At 38.1% G+C, this 26,546-nt stretch overlaps 1 protein-coding gene across 3 annotated transcripts in view; it reads left to right on the top strand.

Annotated features, from left to right (window-relative positions):
- Nucleotides 1-26,546, top strand: part of LOC131151482 (uncharacterized) — a 56,732-nt gene that overhangs the window by 8,749 nt on the left and 21,437 nt on the right. For all 3 annotated transcript variants that reach the window (XM_058102736.1, XM_058102730.1, XM_058102724.1), the window contains exons 3-5: nucleotides 5,906-7,082; nucleotides 24,866-25,084; nucleotides 25,195-25,424. In XM_058102736.1, coding sequence (XP_057958719.1) covers nucleotides 5,906-7,082; nucleotides 24,866-25,084; nucleotides 25,195-25,424 — 1,626 coding nt within the window. The remainder of the gene's footprint in view (nucleotides 1-5,905; nucleotides 7,083-24,865; nucleotides 25,085-25,194; nucleotides 25,425-26,546) is intronic.

Here is a 26,546-nt window from a genome sequence, read left to right as displayed (position 1 = left end):
GTTACCAAAACATCCCCAACGAAGGGAGCATTTGTTACTTCATTGCAGGTTTCACTGCTTTTTCGTTCCCTTTCTTTGCCGCTTTTCAAGTTCCTTGTAAACATCTCTCACAGGATAGAGAAATTAATGAGAGATATTTTTGTGGTCAAGGGTGAGCGAGTGTTAGAGGGATCATTTGGTTAATTGGAATTTGGGATAGAGTTTGTCAATTGAAGTGTAAGGATGTTTTGAGTCTAGGAGACCTTGTATCCAAAAACATTGCTTTGGTGGGTAAATGGTTATGCCATTTTCCTTTCCCTTGGCATAAGGTCATCCATAGCAAATTTTGGCAACATAGTGACTGGGATGTCAAAGTTGGTATTAATGCCAGTTGTGTGAGCCCTTGGAAGTTTTTACGTTAAAATTTCCATTTCAGTCTTCCTTGGGTTAGTTTTCGTGTTGGTGAAGGATAGAGTTTATTTGTGGCAAGAGCCTTAGATTGGGATGCTTCTTTCTCTATTGTTTTTCTCACTTTTATTGTCTTTCTAGCTGTCATAATGCTCCTATATTTGGTTTTTTGATTTCTGAGGGGGATTTTGCTACTTGAAATTTTGAGTTCTGTAGAAATCTGATGTTAGGGATGCACAAGTGGTGCTTGATTCTCTTTCTTTCTTTCAAGCCTAATTGTATAGTTTGGATTTTGGATGGCTTTGAGCAATGGACGGTTTTCTTGTGAATCATTTTTTTGAACATCTCACCTGTGATTCAGCAAGTTTTTATGTCCTTTACATTATATGATTTGGAAAGCTAAAATTTGCTTCCGTTATGAGGGCTTTTATGTGGTTTTTGTTTAGGATTAGTACTAATGATTTACTTCAGGTTAGAATACCCTTTTTAAGACTTAAATTTCAATATTTTTGTTTTGTGTTATCAAAGCGATGAAACGAATGCTCATTTATTTTTTCACACTATCATGGAGTGTGTGGAGTTGGATTTTTGGGATGTTTCGGGAGGCATTGAGTGTGTCCTACACGTACTTTGTAGAATCTTTTACTTTGAATGTTTAAAGGCTTTGAAGGTAAGGAAGGGGAAATAATTTGGAGATGAGCAACTTTTGCTAGGTCTGGTGTATTTGGTGGGAGACAATTCTAGAATTTTTATTGGAAGGGTGATGACTCCCACCCTGGTGTGGAGTAAGGTGCTTTTTTTTTATTTTTTGGACTTAAGGTGCTTTTTTTTTATTTTTTGGACTTCACACTGGTGATAGGCATTTGGGTTGTTTTCAGGATGTGTGACAGAATGATGTGCAATGGGATTGGAGGGCTTTGCTATTTTAGATCTTTTGTTTTTTGTTTCACTTGCCTTTTGTTTTTATCCTATAGGATGACTTTTATCCTCTGCTCATTGTATTTTATCCTTTTCTAATAATGTTTCTTATTTTATCTTAAAAAAATTGATGCTTCTGTGCATACTTCGCTCTCGACAAGTATCCATTTGCAAGCATAGCATCTATCCACCTCTACCTCTAGTAATTAGTCATTAATGCAATGAAGCCACATTTGGGAGGTGGACTGGCATTTCATCTGTCACATGGGATGCAAGTGTAGCCCAAGGAGGACTTAGTATCATGCAGCACATTCAGGATCTCCATTTCATTCCATGACAAGCCTAAGGGTGCACTGTTAAGGTCAAGGATGGATCATCAGGGATGTTTGAAGGATTCTTATTGGTGTGAGTTGCATCACATTCTTGCCATCCTCATCTATGGGACAAGTTGAGAAGGTCTTCACTACGCGGCTGAAATCAAGGAATACATTGAGGAATGAGCCACACCATAGCCCTTAGCTGATCCCTGTGGAGCTTCAAAGTGGGTTGTGCTTAGGCCAATCCACTCATGTTAAAGTAAGAGTCTAAGGGGTTGTTTGATAAATTAAGCATAAAGTGCTGAATGTTGAACAAAATTCTGAATTTATGAATTGGATTTAGAATATAATTGGAACTGTATCTGAATTCAAATGCTAAATTTTTTCATTTGTTTGGTAACTGATCACTAAATATGTATGCAAGATAGTATTTGGGAGATAAGGAGAAGTGTGTCACGGACTATTGTGGAATTTACAAATTTTAGGGGCAAAAATGCCAACAGAGCCTCTGAATAGTCTTCTTATTAAATCAGCAACGGGAAGATATTTAGTTTGGTCTGAAATAATTTAGCACTAATTAGGAGGTCTATTAAACAAGACTGGTTCATTGAATTTCTGATCATTAAAAGAGCCGAGGCAGTTTATTGTAAACAAATGGAGCCTGTACCTAAGTCACTTGACTGATTTGATTGGTTAACTTGTGATGGGGGAAGACCTTGGGAAAGGGCTAATCATCACCATACCATCATGATTGCTGAAGTGATAGGAGCATCACATTGTTGTCATCCGGAGGAATCCACAGTACCTCCAGAAGGATTGTTGCCAACAACTGTTTTAAATCTCTAAAAATAGGACCTCTTTTAGGGAATTGGGGACAGGTATGGACATGCATATTCCTGTGCATAGAGCTGCAAAAGCAGCCTTGAGTACTCTTTTACTATGAAGGTGCTTCAATTTTTTCCCTCCTAGACCCTTTGGCTACCCTGGCTGGCATCTCGTGTTACCAACCACTCAAGTTAAAAAGGAACTGCAAAAATTAGATATAGAATTGACTAGTGGTTTATGTAGACTCCATTGTGAGTCTTGCTAAATCTCTCTCTTTTTTTTCTTTCTATTTACTTTTGTAGGGTCCTTCTCCTTGATCCTAGTGAGAACCTTGTGGTAAGACCATGGGGTTTTACCATTTTGTCATGGAGAAATTGGGGAAAAATTTAAAGGGAAAATAATAAGAGAAATAGGGTTTGATCACTTCGAGGGGATCTGCCTCCAAATTAGCCAAAGGTTATGAATTATGTTATTGCTTCATTGCTTGAATGGAAAAGCCTCGTAGGGGTTACACATATATATAGGGTAGAGAAACTTCTATTAGGAATGTAAAATATCCCCTCGAATCATAATCAAACATTAGATAATCCTAACATTAAATAGAATCCCAATTGATTTGGGAATCATATTAATTAGAAATCCCAAATGATTTGGGAATCCTAACAAACATTAAGTAATCCTAATATTAAATAGAATCCCAAGTGATATGGGAATCTTAACACATTAATTAGAAATCTCAATTGATTTGGGGGTCCTAACATTTTCGCCTCCTTTAAATCAGCCTTGTCCTCAAGGCTGAGCAGCAATAAACTCTGAGAATCTCCACTTTGTAGCTGCATGCACAATGGCTAGCATCTCTTTGTTAGTCATGCTGATGTGGTATGGAGAAAAAACCTGACTGTCAAAAGCAGTGGGGTGTCTGTCTTGCATTAAAACTGCACCAATGCCAACTCCTGATGCATCAGACTCAATGATGAACACCTTGAATCTGGCAAGGCAAGAACTGGCGTGGTGGACATTGTCTGCTTAAGCTTGACAAAGGCTTGTTCAGCCTCCTTATTCCATTTGAATGCATGCTTTTTCAGTAAAGCAGTCAGTGGAGCGCTAATCATTCCATAATCCTTGACAAACTTGCGGTAGTAACCAGTCAACCCCAAAAATCCTTGCAGCATTTTTATTGTTTGTGGAATAGGCCAGTCTGTCATCATTTGTATTTTAGAAGGGTCAACTGAAAAACCTTCTTGGAAAACAATATGCCCAAGGTATTCCACGTGCGGTTGAGCAAACCTGTATTTAGACTTCTCAACAAATAGATGATGCTCATGAGGTGAGTACAGTTTGCAGATGAACTAAATGTTATGGCAATAGAGGAATGCAGTGACCATGTGTTCGCTGAGGTGACAATCCCTATGGCTTTGCAAATAGGTCAAAAAATTCTGAAATAAGAGTCTAGCCCTTCATCCTGGCCAGATTGATGTTGTAACTCCTCTGGTGCTCAAATTTGTACTAGACAACCATGCTGCTCCTTTTTAAGGAGCTTCTCCATACGATGGCTTGAAACTATAGTGATATTACCACAACATTTGCCTTTAAGAGTCACTCTCCACTCTCCAGCCATTTGCGGCGAGCTTCATAACCAGTTTATAGAAATTCCAAGCCATATAACCTAAAGTCCTTAACCATTAAATATCCAAAAGCACTTCATAGTCTTCTAGTGGAAGCAGAAAGAAATCAACATACAACTCTTGATTTTGCACAGTAAGTTTGACCTTCGGACACTTGCTCTGACATGTCAAGGTCCTTCCATTTGCAACCTTCACATCGAACTTTTCACATTGCTCCATAGGATAGGCTAGCCGTTTAGCAATTTTACTGTCCATGAAATTATTTGTGCTACTTGTATCAATTAAGACAGTAATAGGTTGGCGTTTTAGGAAGCCACTAATTTTCATGGTTTGAGGATTAGCATAAACAACTAAAACATGAACTGAAGAAGTGATAGATTCATCATTATCATCAGATTCCATAGCTTCCTGATCTGAATAAAGGGGGGGGGGGGTTCATCCACAACCTCTTTTGGCTCCTTCATTGGTTTAATCATCTGGAGTTGTCCTTTTTTTGCCGTGGTGCCCTCTATGCCACTTTTCATCACAATGCCAGCACGAACCTTTTGTCATTCTCTCTTTGAGTTCCTCTTGAGTCAATCGTTTGGAAGGAGGATTGAGAGGAGCAGGTGGTGTGATGGTGCTGCTAACATTTTGCTTGCTAATGGTCTTGCTGAAGTGATGTTGTTATTCACTTCTTTTCCCAAATTCTCTTCTTCTAACTGTGCAAAGGAATTTGCAGCGGTCATAGTCCATGCCGATGCACTTTGACCTCACGTCAAATGTCAGGTTGGAGACCTTCAATAAAAGTACCCTCAAGTTCGCTTTCATTCCAATCTTTATTTCTATTTGATAGCCGCTCAAATTGTGTATGATACTTCAAGTAAGTGCTAGTTTGCCATATTTTAGCAAGCTCTCTATAAATATTCTCATATCCAGTGGGCCCAAATCGGACAAGTAATCTAGAAACAAATTCTACCCATAAAGTCACTCCATAACGAGCTTCAAATTATTCATACTATTGAATAGCATCGCCATCCCAACTTAAAGAAGTAATCTCAACTTTAGATATTTTGGAATGCGGTGAAAATGCCAACCGATAGGGTCATCACCATCCCACCGAGGAAATTCTACCTTCATACGAAAAGGACCATGATCACGCTCTCCTTGGTGACCTCCTTCACGCATGTATGATTCCTCCCTATGATTAGTTGATGTAGAGACATCATCTTCTCTCTCTTTATGGGAAGATGCAATGAGTAGTTTAGAGAGTGATGCTTGGATGTCTTTTAATTAAGACTTAAACATATTGCTAAGTTAAGCCTTTAGCCTAGCTTCGATTTGGGACTGCTGAATTTTTTGAGGCCATTGCATATGAGTGAAAATCAAGAATTCCAAGATCTTGCTTTTGTTGGCGAGTTAACGACATCCACAAGAATGCCAGCTCTGATACCAAATGATCAAACCCTGGGGTTTTATCGTGGAGAAATTGGGGAAATTTAAAGAAGGGAAAATAATAAGAGAGATAGGATTTGATCACTTCGAGGGGATCTGCCTCCAAATTAGCCAAAGGCTATGAATTATGTTATTGCTTCATTGCTTAAATGGAAAAGCCTTGTAGGGATTACAACTATATATAGTGTAGAGAAACTTACTCTTGTTAGGAATGTAAAATATCCCCTCGAATCCTAATCAAACATTAGATAATCCTAACATTAAATAGAATCCCAATTGATTTGGGAATCATACCACGCTAACTAGAAATCCCAATTGATTTGGGAATCATAACACCTTGATATTTTATTGCACAGCACTAACTTGATATGGTTTATATACTCGTGTGTTTCTGTGCAGGTATGGATGCATGCAGATCAAAATCGAATTGGTTTCCTTGGACGAGCAGAGTTTTATAATGCTCTCAAACTTGTTACTGTGGCACAAAGTAAGCGAGAACTGACCCCAGATATTGTGAAGGCAGCATTATATGGTCCCGCTGCAGCTAAAATTCCTGCCCCCAAAATAAATCTTGTGGCTACCCCTGCTCCACAATCAACTTCTAACGTGGCAGCACCTGTCACACAGTTGGGTGGTGCTGCACCAGCAACATCTCAAAACATTGCCATCAGGGGCCCGCAGTTGCTTGCAAATGTAAACATGGCTCAGCAGCATATTTCATCTCAACAAAATCAGTTCGTGAGGCCACCTCAGGGCATACCTCCTAGCATTGCTTCCCATCCACAGCAGGGTGCTGCCAGCCAAGGAATTCCTGGGGGAGGTAATTTGATAGCTCCTCATCCGCTTAATTCAAACAGCTCAGCTGATTGGCTTAGTGGAAATACTGGTGGGCTCCAAGTGGGAGTGGCTTCACAAATTTCCGATAGAGGGATTAGTCCTTCCACTGCTCAGGATGGATTTGGGTTGGCAGCATCAGGTTTGACTCCCTCTGCACAACTGAAACCACTGGCAACCACTGGGCTGACAGTCTCTGCTGCACAAAAGACGCAAGATTTGGTGCCATCACACAAGGTGGAAAGCAATGATTCTAAAACATCAGGAGTTTCAGGAAATGGGCTGTCTAATGCATTTCATGGGGATGCATTTCCCATGGCCATCCCTCAACCAAAAGAAGATTCCTCTGCTCCTACATTTTCTGCAGGTAGCTTACCTGTGTCATCAGCCATTTTGGCAGTATCTGCTGGGCCACAACCTGCAGTTAAGCCAAGTCATCTTGAACCTTTGCAGAGCGTATTTACCAAGGAACATCTGGGTGGTCAACTTCAGCAAACTCAGCCAATTATAAAACAGAATCAGCAAGTTCCTGCTCAAAGTATGACTGCATTTGCATCAACAGGGTTTCCTAAAAAACCTGGGGATTCTTCTTCTGGCCAGTCTCAGGTTCCATGGCCTAGAATGACTCAATCTGCTGTTCAGAAGTATACTAAAGTATTTGTGGAAGTAGACACGGACAGAGATGGAAAACTAACAGGCGAACAGGCACGAAACCTGTTTTTAAGTTGGAGGCTGCCGAGAGGTTTGATTTCCTTGTTTGAAATTTATCTTTGACTTTATGCCTTTTCTTTTTTCAAACAAATTTAATTTTGTTGGTTCAGTGAGTTTAATGATCAAAAGCAGAATGCACATGAGGGTAAAATGTCAATAAGAGAAATATTTTTAACAGTTTTTTTTTTTTTTTGGGTTATTTGTTCATATTGTTTTTTAAGATTTCGGATTTTCCTTGGTAGAAACTTATCATGAAATATCATGTTTTCTGCTCTCTGGCTTCTGTCCTCACAATGACATGCTAATGCAATCTGCCATCCTTCAATGGATTCTTCACTGTCATAGTCTGATTAAGGATTATGTGCCAATTATGTGGTCTTGATATGGCTTTCTAATGTTTATTAATTTTCTTGACCAAAATCATGCTTGATGTAAGCTTGCACCGACAAGTTACTTATAATGAAATGTTTTATGTTGAGACTACAGCTACAGAGTTGGATTGAAGATGTGGTTTGGCATCTTCGGCCATGATTTCATAGCTCTGAAGGTCATTGGTAGGTAGCAAAAATAGTAAATAGGTATGGATAACTTTATAGGAAATAATGTGAAATAAAAGAATAGTGAAACACACAATAGGAGAACTGGAGAATCATATAAAAAAATTGTAATAATTCAGTAATATGATAGCAATATAACTACTTAGATAAACATTTTCATTGTAAAAAATAACAAATTTTCTACAAATTATTAACCTAATGATAATAATGAGAAAGAAATGGTTGAGAGGAAAGAAAGGTAAATTTTTACTTCTTGGTTTATTTCTCTTGGGGAATTTTAAAATAGAAGGCCAGAGAGCCATGTAGTAGGAAGCTAACACTTTAAGTGGGAGGCGAAATGCATGCCAAAATAGGTCAGCTGACACCTCATAAGCATAGGAGTCGGCAATAATATAAAAAAGAAGTGTAGCCCGGTGCACAAAGCTCCCGCGTATGCAGGGTCCGGGGAAGTAGAGATAGACATGGAAGTAAAATCAGGTAATCTATAGGAGGTCAAGTGTCGAGTGGCAAGTGGACAAAGTGGGAATAATGTAAGGATGAGGATGCAGTGTCCTTACTCCAAGGATGATGCAAGTGAATGTTTTTAGGAGTACAATAGCAAGGGTTATGTAACATTTCTAGAGAGAAAAGGTTAGAGAGAAAAATTCTATTGAAAGTGATGGCCAAAAGTTGCTAAAAATGGGACATGAAGGGGGTATTAATAGTGTTAAGAGGAGACGTCATCCTTGGAGGAGGCCATATAAGACTCTAATCAACAAGGGAGGAGAATTTGAATGGCACAGAGCAGTAGCGGCATGTGGCTAGGAAGCAGTATAATGGAAGGACATGAGTTGTGGATAGCAGGTGATTTGGACACTTGGAGCTAGCTTCGTAAAGGTCAAGGGGGATGGCAGATCTTGGTTTGAGCCCACCAAGAAAAATACCTCTGCAACATTACAGCATCCTAGGACTCGAAAGTGATTGGTATCCTACAGCTACAATCAATCCTTGTTGTGCATGCTAAAGATTTTGCCTAACAAAGATTATTAAATTAAAAGTAAATAAACAAGTAATAATTCCTAAATTGCTGGCCAAATCTAATATATGTAATTGCAATAGAAATAAAAATATTGAGCATCTACTAACATGTATGAAAATGTATTACCTTAAGGCATTCACACAACAATGCATTGGTGTTTTGAATGAAACACTTGTTAGTTTGAAGTCATGAAATCTGTTGGCAGGTTACCTTGAAGTCATACAATAAACATATGACTATTATAACTCTAAAAGATCAAAGCAAGGAATGAACATTTGAAGTCATACTGTTCTCTTCCTATCGGATAACTTAGGTTGCATTTCTAATTTGTTAACTATCTTACAGGTGTTTGAGAAAGTGCCGGGCTGAAAATTAATTTCTCTTAAGAGCGGTGTGGTGGGTTTGCGTATTAATGTGGATCTTTTTGGCTAGGCTAGCTGGTTGTGCTGTTTTGACTTGGCCTATTACTTATTTAGGTGTCCCCTTAGGTGTAATCCCAATGCAGACGCTTTCTATGACCTTGTTTTTGAGAAAGTGGCTAGGAGACTGGATGGATGGAAAGGAGCATTCTTCACTTTAGGGGGTTGTATTACCCTTATCCATGCTTGTCTATCTTCCATCCTTTTGTATTACCTTTCTCTGTTTAGAATCCTTCTGAGATAGGTGCGGAGGCTTGAGAAATTAATGAGGGATTTATTATGGTCAAGTGGGGAGAGGTTTGTAGACCTAAAAGGGAGGGAGATTTGTGTCTTGGTAACTTGGTGTCTGAAAACATCTCTTTGGTGGGAAAATGGTTAAGGTGCTTTCCTTTAGAACCTAATTCTCTTTGGCATAAGGTAATTTGCAGTAAATTTGGAATACTACAAAATGGGTGGGATGCTAAAGTGGGAATTAGCATTACTTATTCGAGTCTTTGGAAGTTTGTATCTCAGATTTATGACTATTTCCTTCCTAAAGTCCATTATACAGTGGGTAATGGGGAGCGAATTTGCTTTTGGGAGGATCATTGGGTGGGGGAAATGCCTTTGGCTAGTACTTTCCCTCGTTTTTTGGTTTATTGATTCTTCATGACACCCTGATTTTTGCTTTTCTTCTTTTGCAAGAAGATGGGGCATTCTTGGAACTTCCATTTTGGGAGAAATCTAAATGAGAGAGAGATTAATGAGATGGTTCTTTTGGCCGGGTGGCTCGATTCTTTTCATGTTCATTTGGGGAGTGATAATAGGCTTTGGAGTTTAGATCCTTCTAAGGAATTCTCTTGTAAATATTTTTTCACCTACCTGACTTGTGATTCCACTGCAGATCCTTTTGCTTTGTATCCTTTGATTTGGAAAGCTAAAGCTCATAAAAAATAAAAGCTTTTATTTGGACTGCGGTACTTGACAGAATTAATTTAATGATTTCCTTAAGAAGAGAAGACCTAAGAAGGCCCTGCCCTGCTGACATTTGTGTCCTTTGTATGAGTAGCAAAGAGACTTGTGCACATCTTTTTCTTCATTGCCCTTTCTTGTTGGGTATTTGGATAAGTTCTTTGGTATATTTGTTGAAAATTGGGTCTATCCATGCACTTTGGAGGCCTTTTATACCATTACTTTCAGGGGTTTTGGCCAAGGAAAGGATAGGGAAGCTCTATGGTGTCGCACCATCATGGCTATTATTTGGTGTGTTTGGTTGAAAGGAATGCTAGAATATTCAGAGGTGTGGCCTCCTGCTAACAATTTGCTTTGGAGTAGGGTGGTATATCTTGCGTCACTGTGGGTGTCGGAAAATGGTTTTTTTGTCATGCTTCTCTGGAAGACTTGCAGCAGGATTGGTTGGCCTGATCACATTGAGTTTGGTTCTCTGTTTAGGTTGCTTTCTTTGTAACTAGTTTCTGTTGATGTAAAGTGGGGGGGGGGGGGGAGGTTTCTTATTCTCCCTTGTCTTTTTTTTATCTTTTCCTTTCTCTTTCTACTTTTCTGATGTACATTCTTCTCTCTTTTAATGCAATTTTTTGTTTATTAAAAAAAAATGAAAACATTTGTAGTGAGCTTGGGGCAGCATTTGTTGACCATGAAATAAGGGGAAGGGTAATTGGACATCTGCAATATTGACCAAATTACACATTAGCGAGAGAGTGCTTTTATTGATTTTAGGTTATATTCCCAAAACTGAAACAAATTAGTAACCTCTGATCGAATGCATGTTCAGTTTTATTACTGGGTCAAATACCAATTAATTATCATGTTATCCTTCAATCACCTTAAAGGAAGTTTTAAATGTAAATACGGAGCAGTTATAGGGTAATTCTATAAACCTTAGTAAATTGAACATTACAAATAATTTGAGTTCGAATCAATTAAAATATGATTAGGATAATGAGAAATGTGAAAGAACACCTGTTAAAATGTACTATAATAAAGATAGGACTTAGGAGTGACAGTTTTACCTAAGAATTGAACTCACTTTCTTTTTAGATTACATTTGGTCTGCCAAATGTCTATTCCTAGGAATAGAATGGAATAATATGGGAATGGAATAAAAATTATATAGGAATCTAATAATTTAGAAAAAAATCACTAATGCAAAAGTTTCTGTTGTTCCATTCAGCGTGGAATAAGATTGGGATAGACATTTGTATGGTGAAATTTTTTGGGATAGTTATTCTTTGTCTATTCCATGTTACGGATTCTTAAAAACTTTTGCATTATCATTTGCTTTATGATGACAACACATTGCCACCTATCAAGTCCGTGTACTATGACTAAAATTCCTATGAATAGAAATTCCATGAACCAAATGTAACCTTAGTACTCCAAAGACTTATTTGGTACGTTGGAATGGAATGAAAAATTATATGGTGAACATGTAAAAATATTAATTCCATTTTGTTTTGTTACATTCTCGCATGTCAAACATTGGGCAAGAACAATCCTATTGTATAATGAAGGTTGAGAATTGGTAAAAATATTATTTGGATAATTTTTATTTTTCCTCAAAATGTTAAAAATTTAGTGATATTTAAATTTAAATTTTATTTTAAACATACACAACAATTTTTTTTTTGTTTTTCTTCATAAAAAAATTATGCACACAATGATTTAATCCACAAAGATGAATTCTAGATATTAAACTGTTCTGGCAACAAGAAGTGAAAACATACTGATGACAACAGCTTAAAAATTAGCAACATAGCTAAACATTGTTGTGACCTGTTTCTTCACAAAATACAAAGCAAGAAAGAGAAATGATACCAACAAGTGCTTATCTAATAAAATTCTGAATGGGGTGTTATTGATTAATTTAGTTTGGCATTTTTGCTATGCGTTTTTGCTGTGTTAGTTAGCGTGAGTTAGCGCATGCATTGGTGAGGGTATCATGGTCATCGTAATGAACTCTGTATATAGATAAAGAAGAGGCCTATCGTTGTGATTAGGCCTTCACCAATTTAATACTCTTAACATTGTATCAGAGCATGGTCCTGAGACCTATACACTAAGTGCCATGGCCAACATCAAACCAAAGCCTAAGACCATAAATAATTTGTATAGCTACCATTGAAGGAGAATTTCTAGAACTATAGGCCTTAAAACCAGCCAGTAGCTGTCGGAAGATACAGAAGTTGCCAGAATTCCCCGGATGACACTGCTAATTTAGGAACACCAAAATCCCTTCAGGTCTTGCAAAACTAATATCTGCCAACCCTTGAAATCCCATTGCTGAAGCTGCTCTCACGCTCCCATCAAAGGCTGGCAGTGTTGATACCATGTGCTGGTGTGTGAAGCTTCATACATTTATACAGCCATGTTTTGGCCTGAATCAATCCTATATCGTTCAAATCCCTCTATGCACCCTATTATTGAGTCCTTGGTGATGGATTTTTAATCTAGGAATGATTGTGTGGGAGGCTGTTTGTGAGTAGTTACTGAGTTTGTTGGGCCTGAGATAGTGTTATGTTGCAGCTTTTGTGAATTCTGGTTGTTTGTCTTGTTCGTTGGGTGTTTTTGATTTGCTCCTATGGTAGAGGCTGTGTGTGTTTGTGCGTTTGGATGGAGTCCATGAATCTCAAACGTATCTTGTTTGTTGTGTGTTTGTGCTTTGCTATGGTAATCAAGGCTGTGTGTGTTGGGGTGGAATCGAAGTATGTTTCCCTCAGAAGTCACTTGTTTTATCCATTGGTGGACAACATACCATAAGTGCTCGAAGGAGAGGTATTTGTGGTTCTTGCAGTATCAGGCATCCTAACAAACATTTCATCACATTGCATCTTTTGTTCATAGTGGTAACTATACAACCTGTATGTCATCGAGTATCTTTCCCACCAATTGTTGCAACCAATTTTTTTTGTCGTCTAGTATTCTGAAAACTTACCTCGAGTTACCTTTGCTAATGGGTCTACCTAATTTTTCTTTCCTCTGTTTGTACATTCCTAAATCTCCCTTAAATCTCATGTCTGTTAATAAGATTATGAGGTTTCTAAATTGTTCTATATACTTCTTTCTTGATTCTATTGTTATTTAGGATTGATGATGGGGAAGACGATTAGCGCGTGATGTGAGGTTGGAGGACTTCACTACTTTGCGCCGCTCTCTTCCTCCCATTGCCTGCATTGCTGCTGCTTCATCACTTCAAATTCAATCACCTTCATTGTACAAGTTAAACAAGCTAGTTCCTACTTTGAATTTTGTATCTAGTATTGAGTATTGGTCTTTCCAGGAAAGCATATCATGTTTCCTTCTTTCCCTAGTCAATAAATGGCAGCTAGCCCTTTCATGTTAGCTCATGTTTGGGGTCTTAGTCATGTCATGTCAAAGTTGGGGGATCCGTTATTTTGCTACATTTATTCATGACTACTTCAGGATGACTTGGCTCTATTGATAGAAGATATTTTTGAGTTGTTTAATATGTTTAATGCCTTCTGTTCTCAAATAAAGTCTTAGTGATGTACCAAAATTCGTAGTGATAATGCTAAGGAGTTCCTTTGTATTCAATTCACTACTCATGACTAACTCTCATCAACCATCTTGTGTTCGCACTCTAAGACAAAATGGAGTCGCAGAGAGAGAAAGTAGGTGTATTCTTGAAGTCATTCGTATGCTATTATGTCAAAAGAATGTCCCCAAAGTTTTTTGAAGTGATGCCATGCTCATTACTTGCTCCCTTGTTAATAAAATGCTGTCCGCTGTCATTGATGGTAAAATGCCCTATTTATTTCTCTTCCCAAAGCTCCCTTATTCTCACTTTCTTCTTATATATTTGTTTGATTCTTTATCCATTAGTAAGTCCCGGAACGGATGGTAGGATCATTATGCTATCAAATTCATATTTTTTTTGTTAGGCTACTCTTGTGTTTAAAAGGAATATTGATTTTATAGGGCTACTTTACATCGATTCTTTGTCTTTGATGGTGTTGCATTCTTTCAGTCTACACCATGCTATTCTAGTTCCTTGAGCTCGATGCACCTTGACGAGTCCCTTCATCTGCCTAGCCTTGTAGATCCTAATTTATTATCTCTCCTTAGTCCTCCTGTATGTTCATCCTTGAGTCTTTCTGGTAGCTTCTTTCATCATAATTTGTAGGTCTACGCACAACAACTCTAGGGAAGAGATCCTCTTCTAGCTTCAACTTCTATGGGTTTCCTTGCTTGATGATCCTTTTTCCCAAGATGTTGGTTTCCCTATTGTTGATCAGAAAGGTAAACACACTTGTAGCCAGCTTTTGTTGCTCTTTCCGTGTCTGTCTATGAGGTCTTATCCCATTCTAAATTGAGGATTGCAATGGTTGAAGAGATGTGTGCATGTTAATGACACTTGGGAATTGGCATCTCGAAGTTTGTGGTTGGTTGTCTAGGTGTATACTGTGATTGTTCTATGGCTTGTTTAATGGCCTGCTTTGTTGAAAAGGGATATACTCACATTATTTTGACACATTCTTCGTGATTGCAAAACTTGCCTCATTGTTCTTCTTCTTCTTGGTTGCCACTTGTCATTGGCCTCTACATTAGTTAGATGTGAATAATGCTTCCTAAATTGTAATGTTTAAGAGGGGGTTTATATGGAGCAACTGACCGGGTTTAGGGGGTGTTAAGATTAGTGTGTCAACTCAAGAAATGCTTGATGGTCTAAAGCAGTATCCTAGAGCATGATTTTGTTGGTTCATGCCATAGTACCTACATTTGATCTGCTGTATTTTATCTCACATCCCTCCTGGTATGATTTTGCTTGATGCGTATATGGATGATATTGTGATTATTGGTGATGATGGTTAAGGTATCTAGAGCTTGAAGCATTTTCTATAGACTATTTTAAACCAAGGATTTAGGGTCATTGAAATACTTCTAAGGTATAGAAGTATCTAGATCTCGTATGGGACCGTTTTGTCATAAAGAAAGTATGTTCTAGACCTTTTAGACGAGACTAGTCTTGTGGGATTAAAGCTTGTTGATACCCCTATGCAAATTAGTGCTAGATGTGGGTGAGTTGTTGGTTCTCGGATGATACTAGTCTATCAGAGACTTGTTGGAAAGTTGAACTATCTTATAGTCACCACTCAACTAAATATATCTTTCTGAACAAGTGTTTGTGAGCTAATTTCTTGATTCTTTGAAAATAAGTCACTGGGATGTAGTCATTCGTATTTAGAGATATCTCAAAGGTGCATTTTATAGATGTATTTTACATTAGGATTGAGATCACGCTCACATTTAAGGATATACAGATGCATATTTTGGGTTAGGTCAAGAAGATCTGCGTCTGGTTATTATTGGTGGTAACTTGGTATTGTGGAGGAGGAAGAAATGAACTGTGGTGGCTTGGTCAAGTGTTGAGTCAAAGTATCGGGCTATGGCCCACACCACATGTGTGTATTTTTGGGCTAAAAAACATGTTGGAAGAACTTCTATTCATATTGCCTCCAATCGAGTCTTCTATAAGCACATTGAAGTTGATTGTCACTTTTTTGGGAGAGACTTGTGCTGAAGCTCATTACAATCACTCATGTGAAGTTTGAATTCCAACTTCCTGATTTATTCACTAAAGCCTTTGAGGGTCCTTGTGCTAAATCCATTTGTAACAAGCTAGGAGCACATGATATTTATGCTTTAGCTCAAGGGGGAATGTTACTGGTCACTTTAGTTATTTAGCATTGTTGCTGTGTGTTTTTGCTATGTTAGTAATCGTGAGTTAGTGTATGAGTTAGTAAGGGTATTGTGGTCATTGTTATGTACATGGCATATATTATAAACAGAGGGAGAGACCTATCGTCGTGATTAGGTCTTCCAATTCACATAATACTCTTACTATGGGGCAATTTATATATTTGTAAGGAACTGAATTCCAATTTCTTATTCATTTTTTAACTTCTCTTTTGATGCAATTACATGCATCTGTTTTTGGATATAAGAAAAAATTTATTAACAGAACAAAATGCAGTTACGAGGCAAGAAGGATGAGATGACCTTCGAATAAACAATAAGAGAAGTACAAACAATACAAACAAACTAAGCTAGAGCTGCCTCCCAATCTCTTTGAAGGTAGAGAGTCAGCCCCAAGAAACAGCTGAAATAAAGAGTGCCCATTGAGATTGTAAAAACACCACTCAAGAGAAGAAGGGGGGTTTGTGGTAGGGTTACTGCAACTATGGTTATTAGGGAGTGTTGTTTGAGGGATCTTCCTTTGGGAATTGCTAATTTTATGTGGTGGATGGGTGGAGCTAGGGAGATGGCTAGTAGAATGACAGGTTCTTTTTTACCAATGAATGGGAGGAGTTTCCTAATCTCTCCCAAGTTCTGCTACCTAGAACCACCTTTGATCGTTTTCCTACCTTATTGGAATCAAGAAAGGTGCCTTGGGGTCCCACTTCTTTTAGGTTCGAAAATATGTGGTTAGACCATGGCTCCTCCCAAACTTTGTCAAGGAATTCTTGAGTGAGGATGTGGAAAGGGGTTGGGAGGGGTTTAGATTTATGAAGAAATTGAAGAGGTTGAAAGAAAAACTGAAAAGTGGAGCAAGGAAGTGTTTGGAGGTATTAGGTTTAAAAAGACTAGTATTTTAGGAGAATTGGAAGAGAGAGATAAAAAGGAAGAAGGCATACTCTTTTAAGGGAGGAGGAGACTAGGAGGGTTTCCTTGAAGAATGAATTGGACTAGATATTTGAGGAAATGAGAAGTTGGAGGTAGAAGACAAAGTTTAATGGGTAATGAGAAGTGATTGTAATTCTTGATTTTTCCATATCCTAGCAGGAAAATGAGATAGAATTTGATTAGGGAGATGGAGATGGATAGGGGGTTTATTATCTTGGATATTTTGCAGGATTTCCTCTAAGATCATTGATTTTTATTATTACTTGTTTTTTGAGATGGATGAGAGCAAACCATGGTGGAAGGGTTGGAGTGGGATCCTTTGTTTGTTGATAAGAGAGCTTAAGTAGAGTGACCTTTTGAGGAAGAGGAAGTTAGGTCTATAGTTTTTTGGGATGGAGAGGGATAAAGCTCCTGGGCCGGATGGTTTTTATTTATCTTTCTATCAAGCTTTTTGGCCGGTAGTGAAGAATGACTTGATGAAGGTCTTCAATGAATTTTATTGGAATGGGACTTTAAGTAAGAGTATTAACTTTAACTTTATTGCTTTGGTGCCAAAGAAAAGTAGGTCTATTAAGATTTCTGATTATAGACCAGTCTAGTATCTAGTGTTTATAGAATAATCACTGAAGTACTAGCTAATTGGTTGAGTGTGGTGCTTGATTAGACTATTTCTAAGGCCCAAAGTGCTTTTGGGGAGACAAATTTTGGATGCTATTTTGATTGTGAATGAAGTTGCTGAGTTCATTAGGAGGAGGAACAAGAAGGGGCTCATTTTAAAGCTGGATTTCGAAAAGGCTTGTGTTTGAGTCAATTGAAACTTTCTAGATAAGATTTTTATGAGGAAGGGGTTTGGAGAGAGATGGCGAAGATGGATGAAAGGCTGTATGTCTAATGTGTATTACTTGGTTATAGTGAATGGTGAGCCTAAATCTTATTTTTGGGCCACAAGGGCAGATTAGACAAGGGGATCCTCTTTCCCCATTTTTGTTTGTTAGTGGATGATGTTTTGAGTAAAATGGTTGATTGGGAGGTGGATTGAGGTTTAGTGAAAGGTTTGGGAGTGGGGAGGGAGGAGATTACGGTTTCATAGCTTCAATTTGCTGATGATATTGTTTTTTTCTTGGAGGATCATAGGCCTTTTTTTGATTATATTGAGGCTGCTCCATATTTTTGAAAGGGTTTCAAGGCTTAATATTAATATGGGGAAGAGTGATATTGTGGCAATTAATATGCTTGCAAAGCATGTTAGGGAGTTATCTTTGGAGGTAGGGTGCATTGATTTGGAGTGGCCATTGTCCTTTCTAGGGGTTCCTTTGGTGGGTAATCCTAGATCAGTTAGCTTTTGGGACTTGGTGGTCGAGAGAGTGCCTAAGCGTTTAGATGGGTGGAAGGGTGCTTTTGTTCTTTGGGAGGCAAGATTACCCTAAGTCAGGCTTGTCTTTCTAGTATCCCATTGTATTTTCTTTCTTTTTTCAAGATTCTAGTGAGTGTTGCTAGAATATTGAAAATTATGAGAGGTTTTCTTTGGTTAGGGGTAGGGGGTTTTAGGGATCATTTGGTGAGATGGGAGATGGTTTGTAGGTCTAAATGGGAGGGAGGTTTGGGTCTTGGAAATTTGTTGTCTAAGAACATGACTCTCTTGGCCAAGTGGCTTTGGTGGTTCCCTCTAAAGCATTCTTCCTTGTGGCATAAAGTTATTAAAAGCAAGTTTGGGCTTGATAGGAATGGGTGGGATACTAATATGGGTTTTGGATGTTCTCCGAAAAAATTAGTGGAAAGCTATTTCCTAGACTTACCTTCTCATAATTCCCCATACTAAATTTGTGTTGGGTAAGGGGTGTAATATCCATTTTTGGAAGGACCTTTGGTTGGAGAGTGTTGTTTTGTCCAACTCGTTTCCTTGTCTATCTCCTTTGAGCTCAAGGTAGAATGATCTCATTTCTTCTTTTTATTGTAGATATGGGCGGTCCTTTAATTTGGGACTTTCATTTTAGGAGATCCTTGAATGATAGGGAAACAAATGAGTTATCTTCATTGTTGGTCCCGTTGAATAATTGTCAAGTATCCTTGGAAGATAATAGTCAATCCAGGTTGTTGGATCCTTGGTGGTTTACTCTTGCAAATCTTTTTGTGAATTCTTGGTTCGCACCGATTTTTCCTTTCCACTCTACAAAACTATTTGTAAAGCCAAAATCCCCCCTAAAATCAAAGCTTTTCTATGGTTGGTTGTGCTTAATAGGATAAATACTAACAACTTGCTGCAGATTAGGAGGCTTTTAAAGGCTTTGTCTCTAGATATATGCACGCTTTGTTTTAATTGCTTAGAATCAGCCCTGCATCTTTTCTTGCATTTTGATTTCGCATGGGAGGTTTGGAACAAGCTATTCAATTATTTTGTAGAGAGTGGGGTTTGTCCAGGGATAGTGGAGTAGTTTTTGGCAATATCATTTGTTGGGTTTGGTAGGAAGAAGGAAGAAAAAGCGCTATGGAATTGTGCTTTATTTGCAGTTTTTTGGGGTTTGTGAAAGGAACGTAACTCTTGTATATTTTTAGGGAGAAGTCATCATTTTTGTTGTTGTGGGAGAAGATTCATTTTCTAGCTTCTCTATAGTGTGTGAGTAATTGAAACTTCAAGTGGATCTGTCTTTCATATAGTCAGCGCAATTGGCATTTTTTGTTGACTTTTTAGGGTGTGCTGGTTTTCTTGCACTTTTCTTTACATTTTTTGGTTTTCTTCTTTTGTTTCCTCTGGGATTTACCATATCTTGTTAAGGAGATGTCTCTTCTCTTGATTGTGCATTCTTACTATATGTAATGAATTTCTTTTGCTACGAAGAAAAAAAAAACATCATTGTATCCCATAATAAGGTAGGAGTGCTAGATCTACCCTTGGAGGTTCTAGCATTCATATCTTGCTAAAGAGTCTACAGGATTGCAAAAATCACACATAATAATGCTAAATGACTAAATAACCATTAACACTCCCCCTCAAGCTGAAGCATATATATCATATGCTCCTAGCTTGTTACAAATGAATTTCACATGAGTACCTCCCAAGGCTTTAGTGAACAAATCATCAAACTGAAATTTCAAATGAGTGGTTGTAATGAGCTTCTGTACAAGTTTCTCCTCAATAAAGTGATAATCAACTTCAATATGCTTTTTCAGTTCATGGATGACTGGGTCGAAGGCTGTATGAATAGTAGCTCGATTATCACACATCAATTCCATAGGCTGAGAATGTGGAAAACCAAGTTCTTTCTACATGTTGTTCAACCAAACAGTTCATATGTAGTGTGCACCATAGTCCTATTTTTTGTCTCAACACTTGACCTAGTCACCATAATTTCTTTCTTACTTTTCCATGACACCAAATTACCATCGACAAAGATACAACACCCAGTTGTGGATCTGCAGTCGGGTAAGGCGACCCAACTCAATCTACATCTTTATATCCTTGAATATGCATGTAACCTTGATCTTGATATAAGAGACCTCTCCTTGGTGCACCTTTGAGATATCTTAACATGTGAATTACATATCCCAATGACTTGTTCTCAGGGAATCGAGTAACTGACTCACAACACTTGTTGTGAAGGATATATTTGGTCGAGTGACTGTGAGATAATCAACTTTCCAACAAGTCTCCAGTACTGTCCTAGGTTAGGCAATAAATTTTTTGTATCTGGCAATAACTTACTATTGGGATCCATGGGTGTATCAACAAGTTTGGATCCCAATAGCCTCGTCTCATATAAAATATCAAGAATGTACTTCCTTTGTTACAAACCAGTTCCCGTTCAAGATCTTGATTCTCTGTACCCAAGAAATACTTCAATGGTCCTAAGCAAGGTCTTAAATTTCGTTTTCGACTCATATTTTGAAGCTCCAAAAGTACAGAAATTTCGACGAAAATTTTGATTTTGATTTGAAAAAATTATGGAAATAAGTAGTAAGCATGGAATTATTTTATAAAGCTTTAGAAATGATTAATAGACCAACAATTTAAGTTTTAGGACTAATACATTACAAGTAAATACATCTATGTTATCTATGAGGTGGAGAAGTTGTAATATAATATGTGCATCAAACATATTTGTAAGATAATGTCCATTAAACATATTTAGTGATTAGTTAATTTAGACATGAATGGTTAAATAAAATGTTGTTGTAAATTTACTTTTTCATAAATTTCAAAAGCACTTGTAATAATATTTTGTTTCGATAAAAATAAATAAAATAAATTAAGAGAGAAATTTCACTTAACTCCAAAATCTCTCATTTGCATTTCGGGAAATTTCATTGCATAGTTCAAATTTCGACAAGTTTTGCTAAAATTTCGAGATTTCAATAAATTTCGAATGATTTGTTGAAATTTCGACGGATATTATACAAGATGGAAAACGACTGCCATTTCAATTTCGAGGGTGACGGAAACCGGAAATTTCGACGGAAATTTCGATAATTTCATGGAAATTTAAGACCATGGTCCTAAGTCCTTGGTCTGAAACTTACTTTGTAGGAAAAGCTTTAGGTCGTAGATGCCTTGATCATCGTCGCTAATGATCACAATGTCATCGACATGCACAACAAGGAAAATCCTAGCAGATGGACAATGATGATAAAATATAAAGTGATCTACTACACAACATCGGAAGCCAAACTCAAGCATTAAAACACTAAATCAGTCAAACCATGCCATGGGAGATTATTTTTGTCCATATAATGATTTCTTAAGCTGACACATTGAGCTTGACTCCCCCTGAGCAACAAACCCAGATGATTGCTCCTTATATATCTCCTCATGAAGATCACCATGTAAGAAAGCATTCTTCACATCTCATTGATGTATAGGCCAATGACAAGTAGTGGCTAAAGAGATGAACAAACATACTGAGGCAAGTTTAGCGACCGGAGAGAATGTGTCCTAATAATCTAAACCATACATATGAGTATATATGCCTTAGCAACAAGGCGGGCCTTCAAATGAGCCATAAAACCATCGGGATTGACTTTCACACTGTACTCCCAATGACAACCAACCACAGACTTATTGGAAGGAAGAGATACCAAATTCCAAGTGCCATTATTATATACTGCATGCATCTCTTCAACCGTTGCAGTCCTCCACCCAGAAGGGGAAGGGCTTCAGAGATAGATTTTGGAAAAGCAACAAAAGACAGAGTACTAATAAAACAGTAATACGAGGGTGACAAAAAAATCATAACAAAATTAAAGATTGGATGTTTGGTACAAGTGCATTTACCTTTCCGAACGGCTATAGGAGGATTAACATCAATGGAAATAAGATCATTTGACGAGGGAACTAGAGGCGCAGTAGTAAAGGCTGGAGGAGGCTCTCCTCCCTTCAGTCATTGTGTGTATACTTGCAAATTGGGATGATTCAAGTGACGAGAAGGACTCGAATTGGATGAAGATGTAGGAGGATTGGCCACAAATAATAGGTTGGGATCTAGAAGGCAAGGCAAAGGAAGAGACTCATCAAGGTCAACAGAACTCAAGGAATTAGAGTAGTATGGTGTAGACTCTAAAATGGTGACATCAACAAAGACAAAGAATCGATGTAAAGTGGGGCTATAACATCAATATCCCTTTTGAGTATAGGAATAGCTTAGAAAAATACATTTGATAGCACGAGGATCCAACTTATCTTTTCCTAGAGTTAACTAATGGACAAAAAACACAACTGAATGTATAAGGAGGAAAGGAGAACAAAGGAGTCTTAGGGAAGATAACTAAATATGGGATTTTACTACCAAGGATAGAGGATAGCATTTTATTGATGAGGGAGCAAGTTGTGAGCACATCATCACTCCAAAAATCTTCGAGGACATTCATTTGATGCAATAGAGTACAAGTGACATCAAGAATGTCTGTTTTTCTGCTCTGCAACTCTATTTTGTTGTGGACTGTGGGCACAAGAGGACTCTTGGATCATACCAGAATTAGTCATAGAGGTAGTGAATTGGGTACTGAAGTACTCTTTAGCATTATCACTACGAAGTATCCTAACTGGCATATCAAATTGAATCTTTATTTGAAAACAGAAGACACAAAAGATATTAAACAACTTAGAAAGATCTTTCATTAATATAACCAAGTCATCCTAGAGTAGTTATCAACAAATGTAACAAAGTACTGAAACCTCAATTACGACGTGATACGACTAGGACCCCAAATATCGGAATTTACTAGCATGAAAGGATTAACCACCCGTTTGTCGATCCGAAAAGAAAAGGGAACACGATGATGTTTTCCAAATTGACAAGACTCACACTCAAGATTATACACAATTGAATTTAGGAACTTGCTTTTTCAACTTGTCCAAGGATGAATGACCAAGGCGAGAATGGATTTGAGTGTGTAGCTGCGGTTGTGCAGGCAATGGGAGGAGAAAGCAGCTCAATGTAGTTTAGGCCACGAACCTCATGAACAAAGTAACAAAACAGTTTAGTGACTATGCAAGTTTACTAACTGACATGAGAATGAAAGGGGATTTAGGAATGTATGAGATAGAAGAAAGAGAGATAGAAGGAGTAGGATTTACTGGTCTATCCCCTTAATAGCATTAGTGGACCCATAGCAATGGTAACTTGAGGTAGATTTTTAAGATATTGGAGGCCAGAAAATAAGTTGGTTGCATGTGTTATATGGTCAGTGGTAGCAGAATCAATTACCCAAGGACTAGTGGGAAAGATACCAAATGACATAAGACTGTAGGATTACCTTTTTGGGCAAAAGATGCAATGCGATTAGATGCTTGTTGAGACGATTGATACTGTAGAAACCTTGAATAATACTCCTCTGATATAGTCACACGCGGTTCACTCAACCAAGTGACTAATGAGGGAACCATACTTCTGGGATTTGCAAACTCCATCCCAACACTCTCAAACATAGACCAATGATAACAATATTAATTGTTGGAACAACTAAAAAAAGCCATGACCAAGGTGACCCACCATGGACGAAAGCCACAAATAAATCAGTACAAGGCTGCCATAGCACCAAGAAACTCAGGCACAGCCCCAAGAAACCAACACAGCACTGGAACAATTGGAGAGGTGAACCACCAAAACTACCATGGTTAAATCACCAACAAACCTCACAAAAACAGATTGTGAGATTGTGAACACTACCACTGCTCCAAGAGAGTCACCAATGGCCTTCACTAACACTGAACAACAACCAATGGATTACCACGAGTGCATGGTACAAAAAAATTGGATTCAAAACACATGTCCAACAGCTTGATAATTTGGCCTATGGAAGTAATTAAAACATTGAATCAGAAACACAGCAAATCCCACTGTTTCAGACCCAATAAACTCAGTAACTATTGACAAACAGCTTCACGAAGCATCAAACAACACTCCTCAGGTGCCGCACATAAGAAATTAAAAAAGGTGAGATCTTTGGACAAAAAACATCACGAAAAACTCCATTAATATGCGCATAGAGGGATTCGAGCACTGCTGGATGAATTCAGGCCAAAAACATGCCTGAAAATAGCTTCACGCGTCAGCCCTGGTAGCCTTTGACTGGTGTGAGGGCACATGGCGTACTGCCTGGAGATGGGATTTCAGTTGGGGGCAGATCGGCAGTGTCTCTGGGTGACTATTGTGGTTTTTTTTTTGGCAAAATCTATAGTAGACTTTGTGTCCATGAACTGGTAGTGTTGCTCAGGAAATTTCCAGTGACTGGTCTGACTTCTGGTAGCTTCTGGCTGTTTTCTAGGGCTATAGTGTTGCTGGAAATTCTTTTATGATGATAGACATGCAGTGGATTTAGGGTTTTAGGCGTCTGTTTTGATGGTGGTCGTAACAATTAGGGTTTAGGTTTCAGAATCGTGCTCTAGTACCATGTTGAATAATTGGGTAAATGGAAGACCTAACTTCGATGATAGGTCTCTTCCTCTATTTATAATATATGTCAAGTACAATACCAATGAACGTCCTTACTAACTCAGACTTACTAACATAACTCTAACACATAATATAATGCTAAATGACTAAATAACTATTAACAAGTACGCCAAAGACTTCACCAACCACTGGGTGCATCTTGACAATTTATTGCATTTTTTTCCCTAGCCGATGCAAGTATTATAATCCTATTGCACATTGTGTTCATTATGCTGCAACTGTTCATGTTTCAGAGGTTTTAAAGCAGGTCTGGGACTTATCTGATCAAGACAATGACAGCATGCTCTCTTTGAGAGAGTTCTGTTTTGCACTTTATTTGATGGAGCGGTACAGGGAGGGCCGCTCTCTTCCTCCTGTGCTTCCAAACAGTGTCATGTTTGATGAGACCCTATTACGCACCACTGGTCAACCTACAGCTGCATATGCCAATGCAAGTTGGGGATCCACTCCTGGTATGCTTTTCCAAATCCCCCCCAAATCCTGGGGTTGCATTTAGATATTCTAATATCATTTCACCTATGCATGCAGTTGTTTCATATTTTTTTTTTCTATTATTGAATAGGTTTGCAACAACCACAGGGGCCGACTGGTGCATGGTCAATTACAAGCACTGCTGCTGTAAGGCCACCGAGTCAAATTTCCACTCCACCGGCTGATGCAGTTGTGCAGCCCAGTCCGCAGAAAAAATCTAGAGTTCCCGTGTTGGAGAAGCATCTTGTGGATCAACTTAGTAAAGAGGAGCAGAATTCACTTAACTCAAAATTCCAGGAGGCTACCGAGGCAGATAAAAAGGCACTTTCTGTTTCTTTCTCTCTCTCGTCATCTGCTTCTTAAAATCTCACATTAGCTTTTTAGTCTCTTGCTTGTATTTGCTTTTGATATAGGTATTCAAATTGTATGAGAAATTGGACACCATTAATCACCTTGGTTTCTGTTAGGCTGCCTGGAAATTTATGCTCCATTAGAGAACTTTCCATCTCCTCCAGAGAAATCAGGTCTTAGATTATAAGTGCAGTACAGGGAGAGGGATGCTAAACAGATGGAGCTTGGGAACATTATTTCCACTGTGAGATTCCTCTATTTCATTTTAGAACTGATCCAGGGGAAAAAGTGAAAACAAGGGGAAGAAAATAGAAAAAGGTATTTGGGGTATATTACAAATTTACAGCTACTTATTGAGAAGGACGTGCAAATTTAAATTTGTTAGTATTACATGTTTCCTGGAAATCTGCACTAGTAGTTATGCTATAGCTTCTTACCCAGTTTTGAAAATTTAAACCAACAATTTCACTAGACAAAAAGCTTTTGGAGATGTGAACCCTTGACAGGTTGTGGCAAATTATGCCAAATAATTTTTTTTAAAAAAAAGTGAATGAAAAGAGATAATATGGCAGGATATCTTTAGTGCATTGATAAATCAGTTTTATATGAAGCTGGAAACCATCACTGCTTGGGTAGCTATATGGCCTGGAAGTGTGAGATGTAAGATAAGCACTGGATTATGATTTTTGGCCAGCGTGTCATTATGATTCTCTCTCTCTCTCTCTCTCTCTCTCTTTTGGTGCTATTCTTACCGACATTTGTTAGTCCTCTAGTCCTGGTACCTCCAACTCCTGGAAAATCTCTCATTTCTTTTTTGTTTTACATCATGTTCTCTATGTGTGTGTCTGTCTGTGTTGGGGTAATGAGTATTGGAAGAAAGAAGACTGGGAAAGGAAAACAGGGGTTTTATTTAAATAACCTAATCCTTCCTAGACTCCAAAGAATTAGATTTCGAGAGTACTATTCCTATACAGCTTCTAATTCCTGAGCAAGATTTTATTAAAATTCATCTTCAGTATGCCATTAAAGCAATTTAATTCTACAAATCGTTTGACCTAGTGGAAGGCAGTGGGTTGTAAACATTTGAGCAGA

Source organism: Malania oleifera, chromosome 1, assembly GCF_029873635.1.
Source record: "Malania oleifera isolate guangnan ecotype guangnan chromosome 1, ASM2987363v1, whole genome shotgun sequence".
NCBI classification, from domain to species: domain Eukaryota; kingdom Viridiplantae; phylum Streptophyta; class Magnoliopsida; order Santalales; family Ximeniaceae; genus Malania; species Malania oleifera.
Note: the sequence above shows the minus strand (reverse complement) of the source record. Positions and strands in the feature narration are given on the sequence as shown.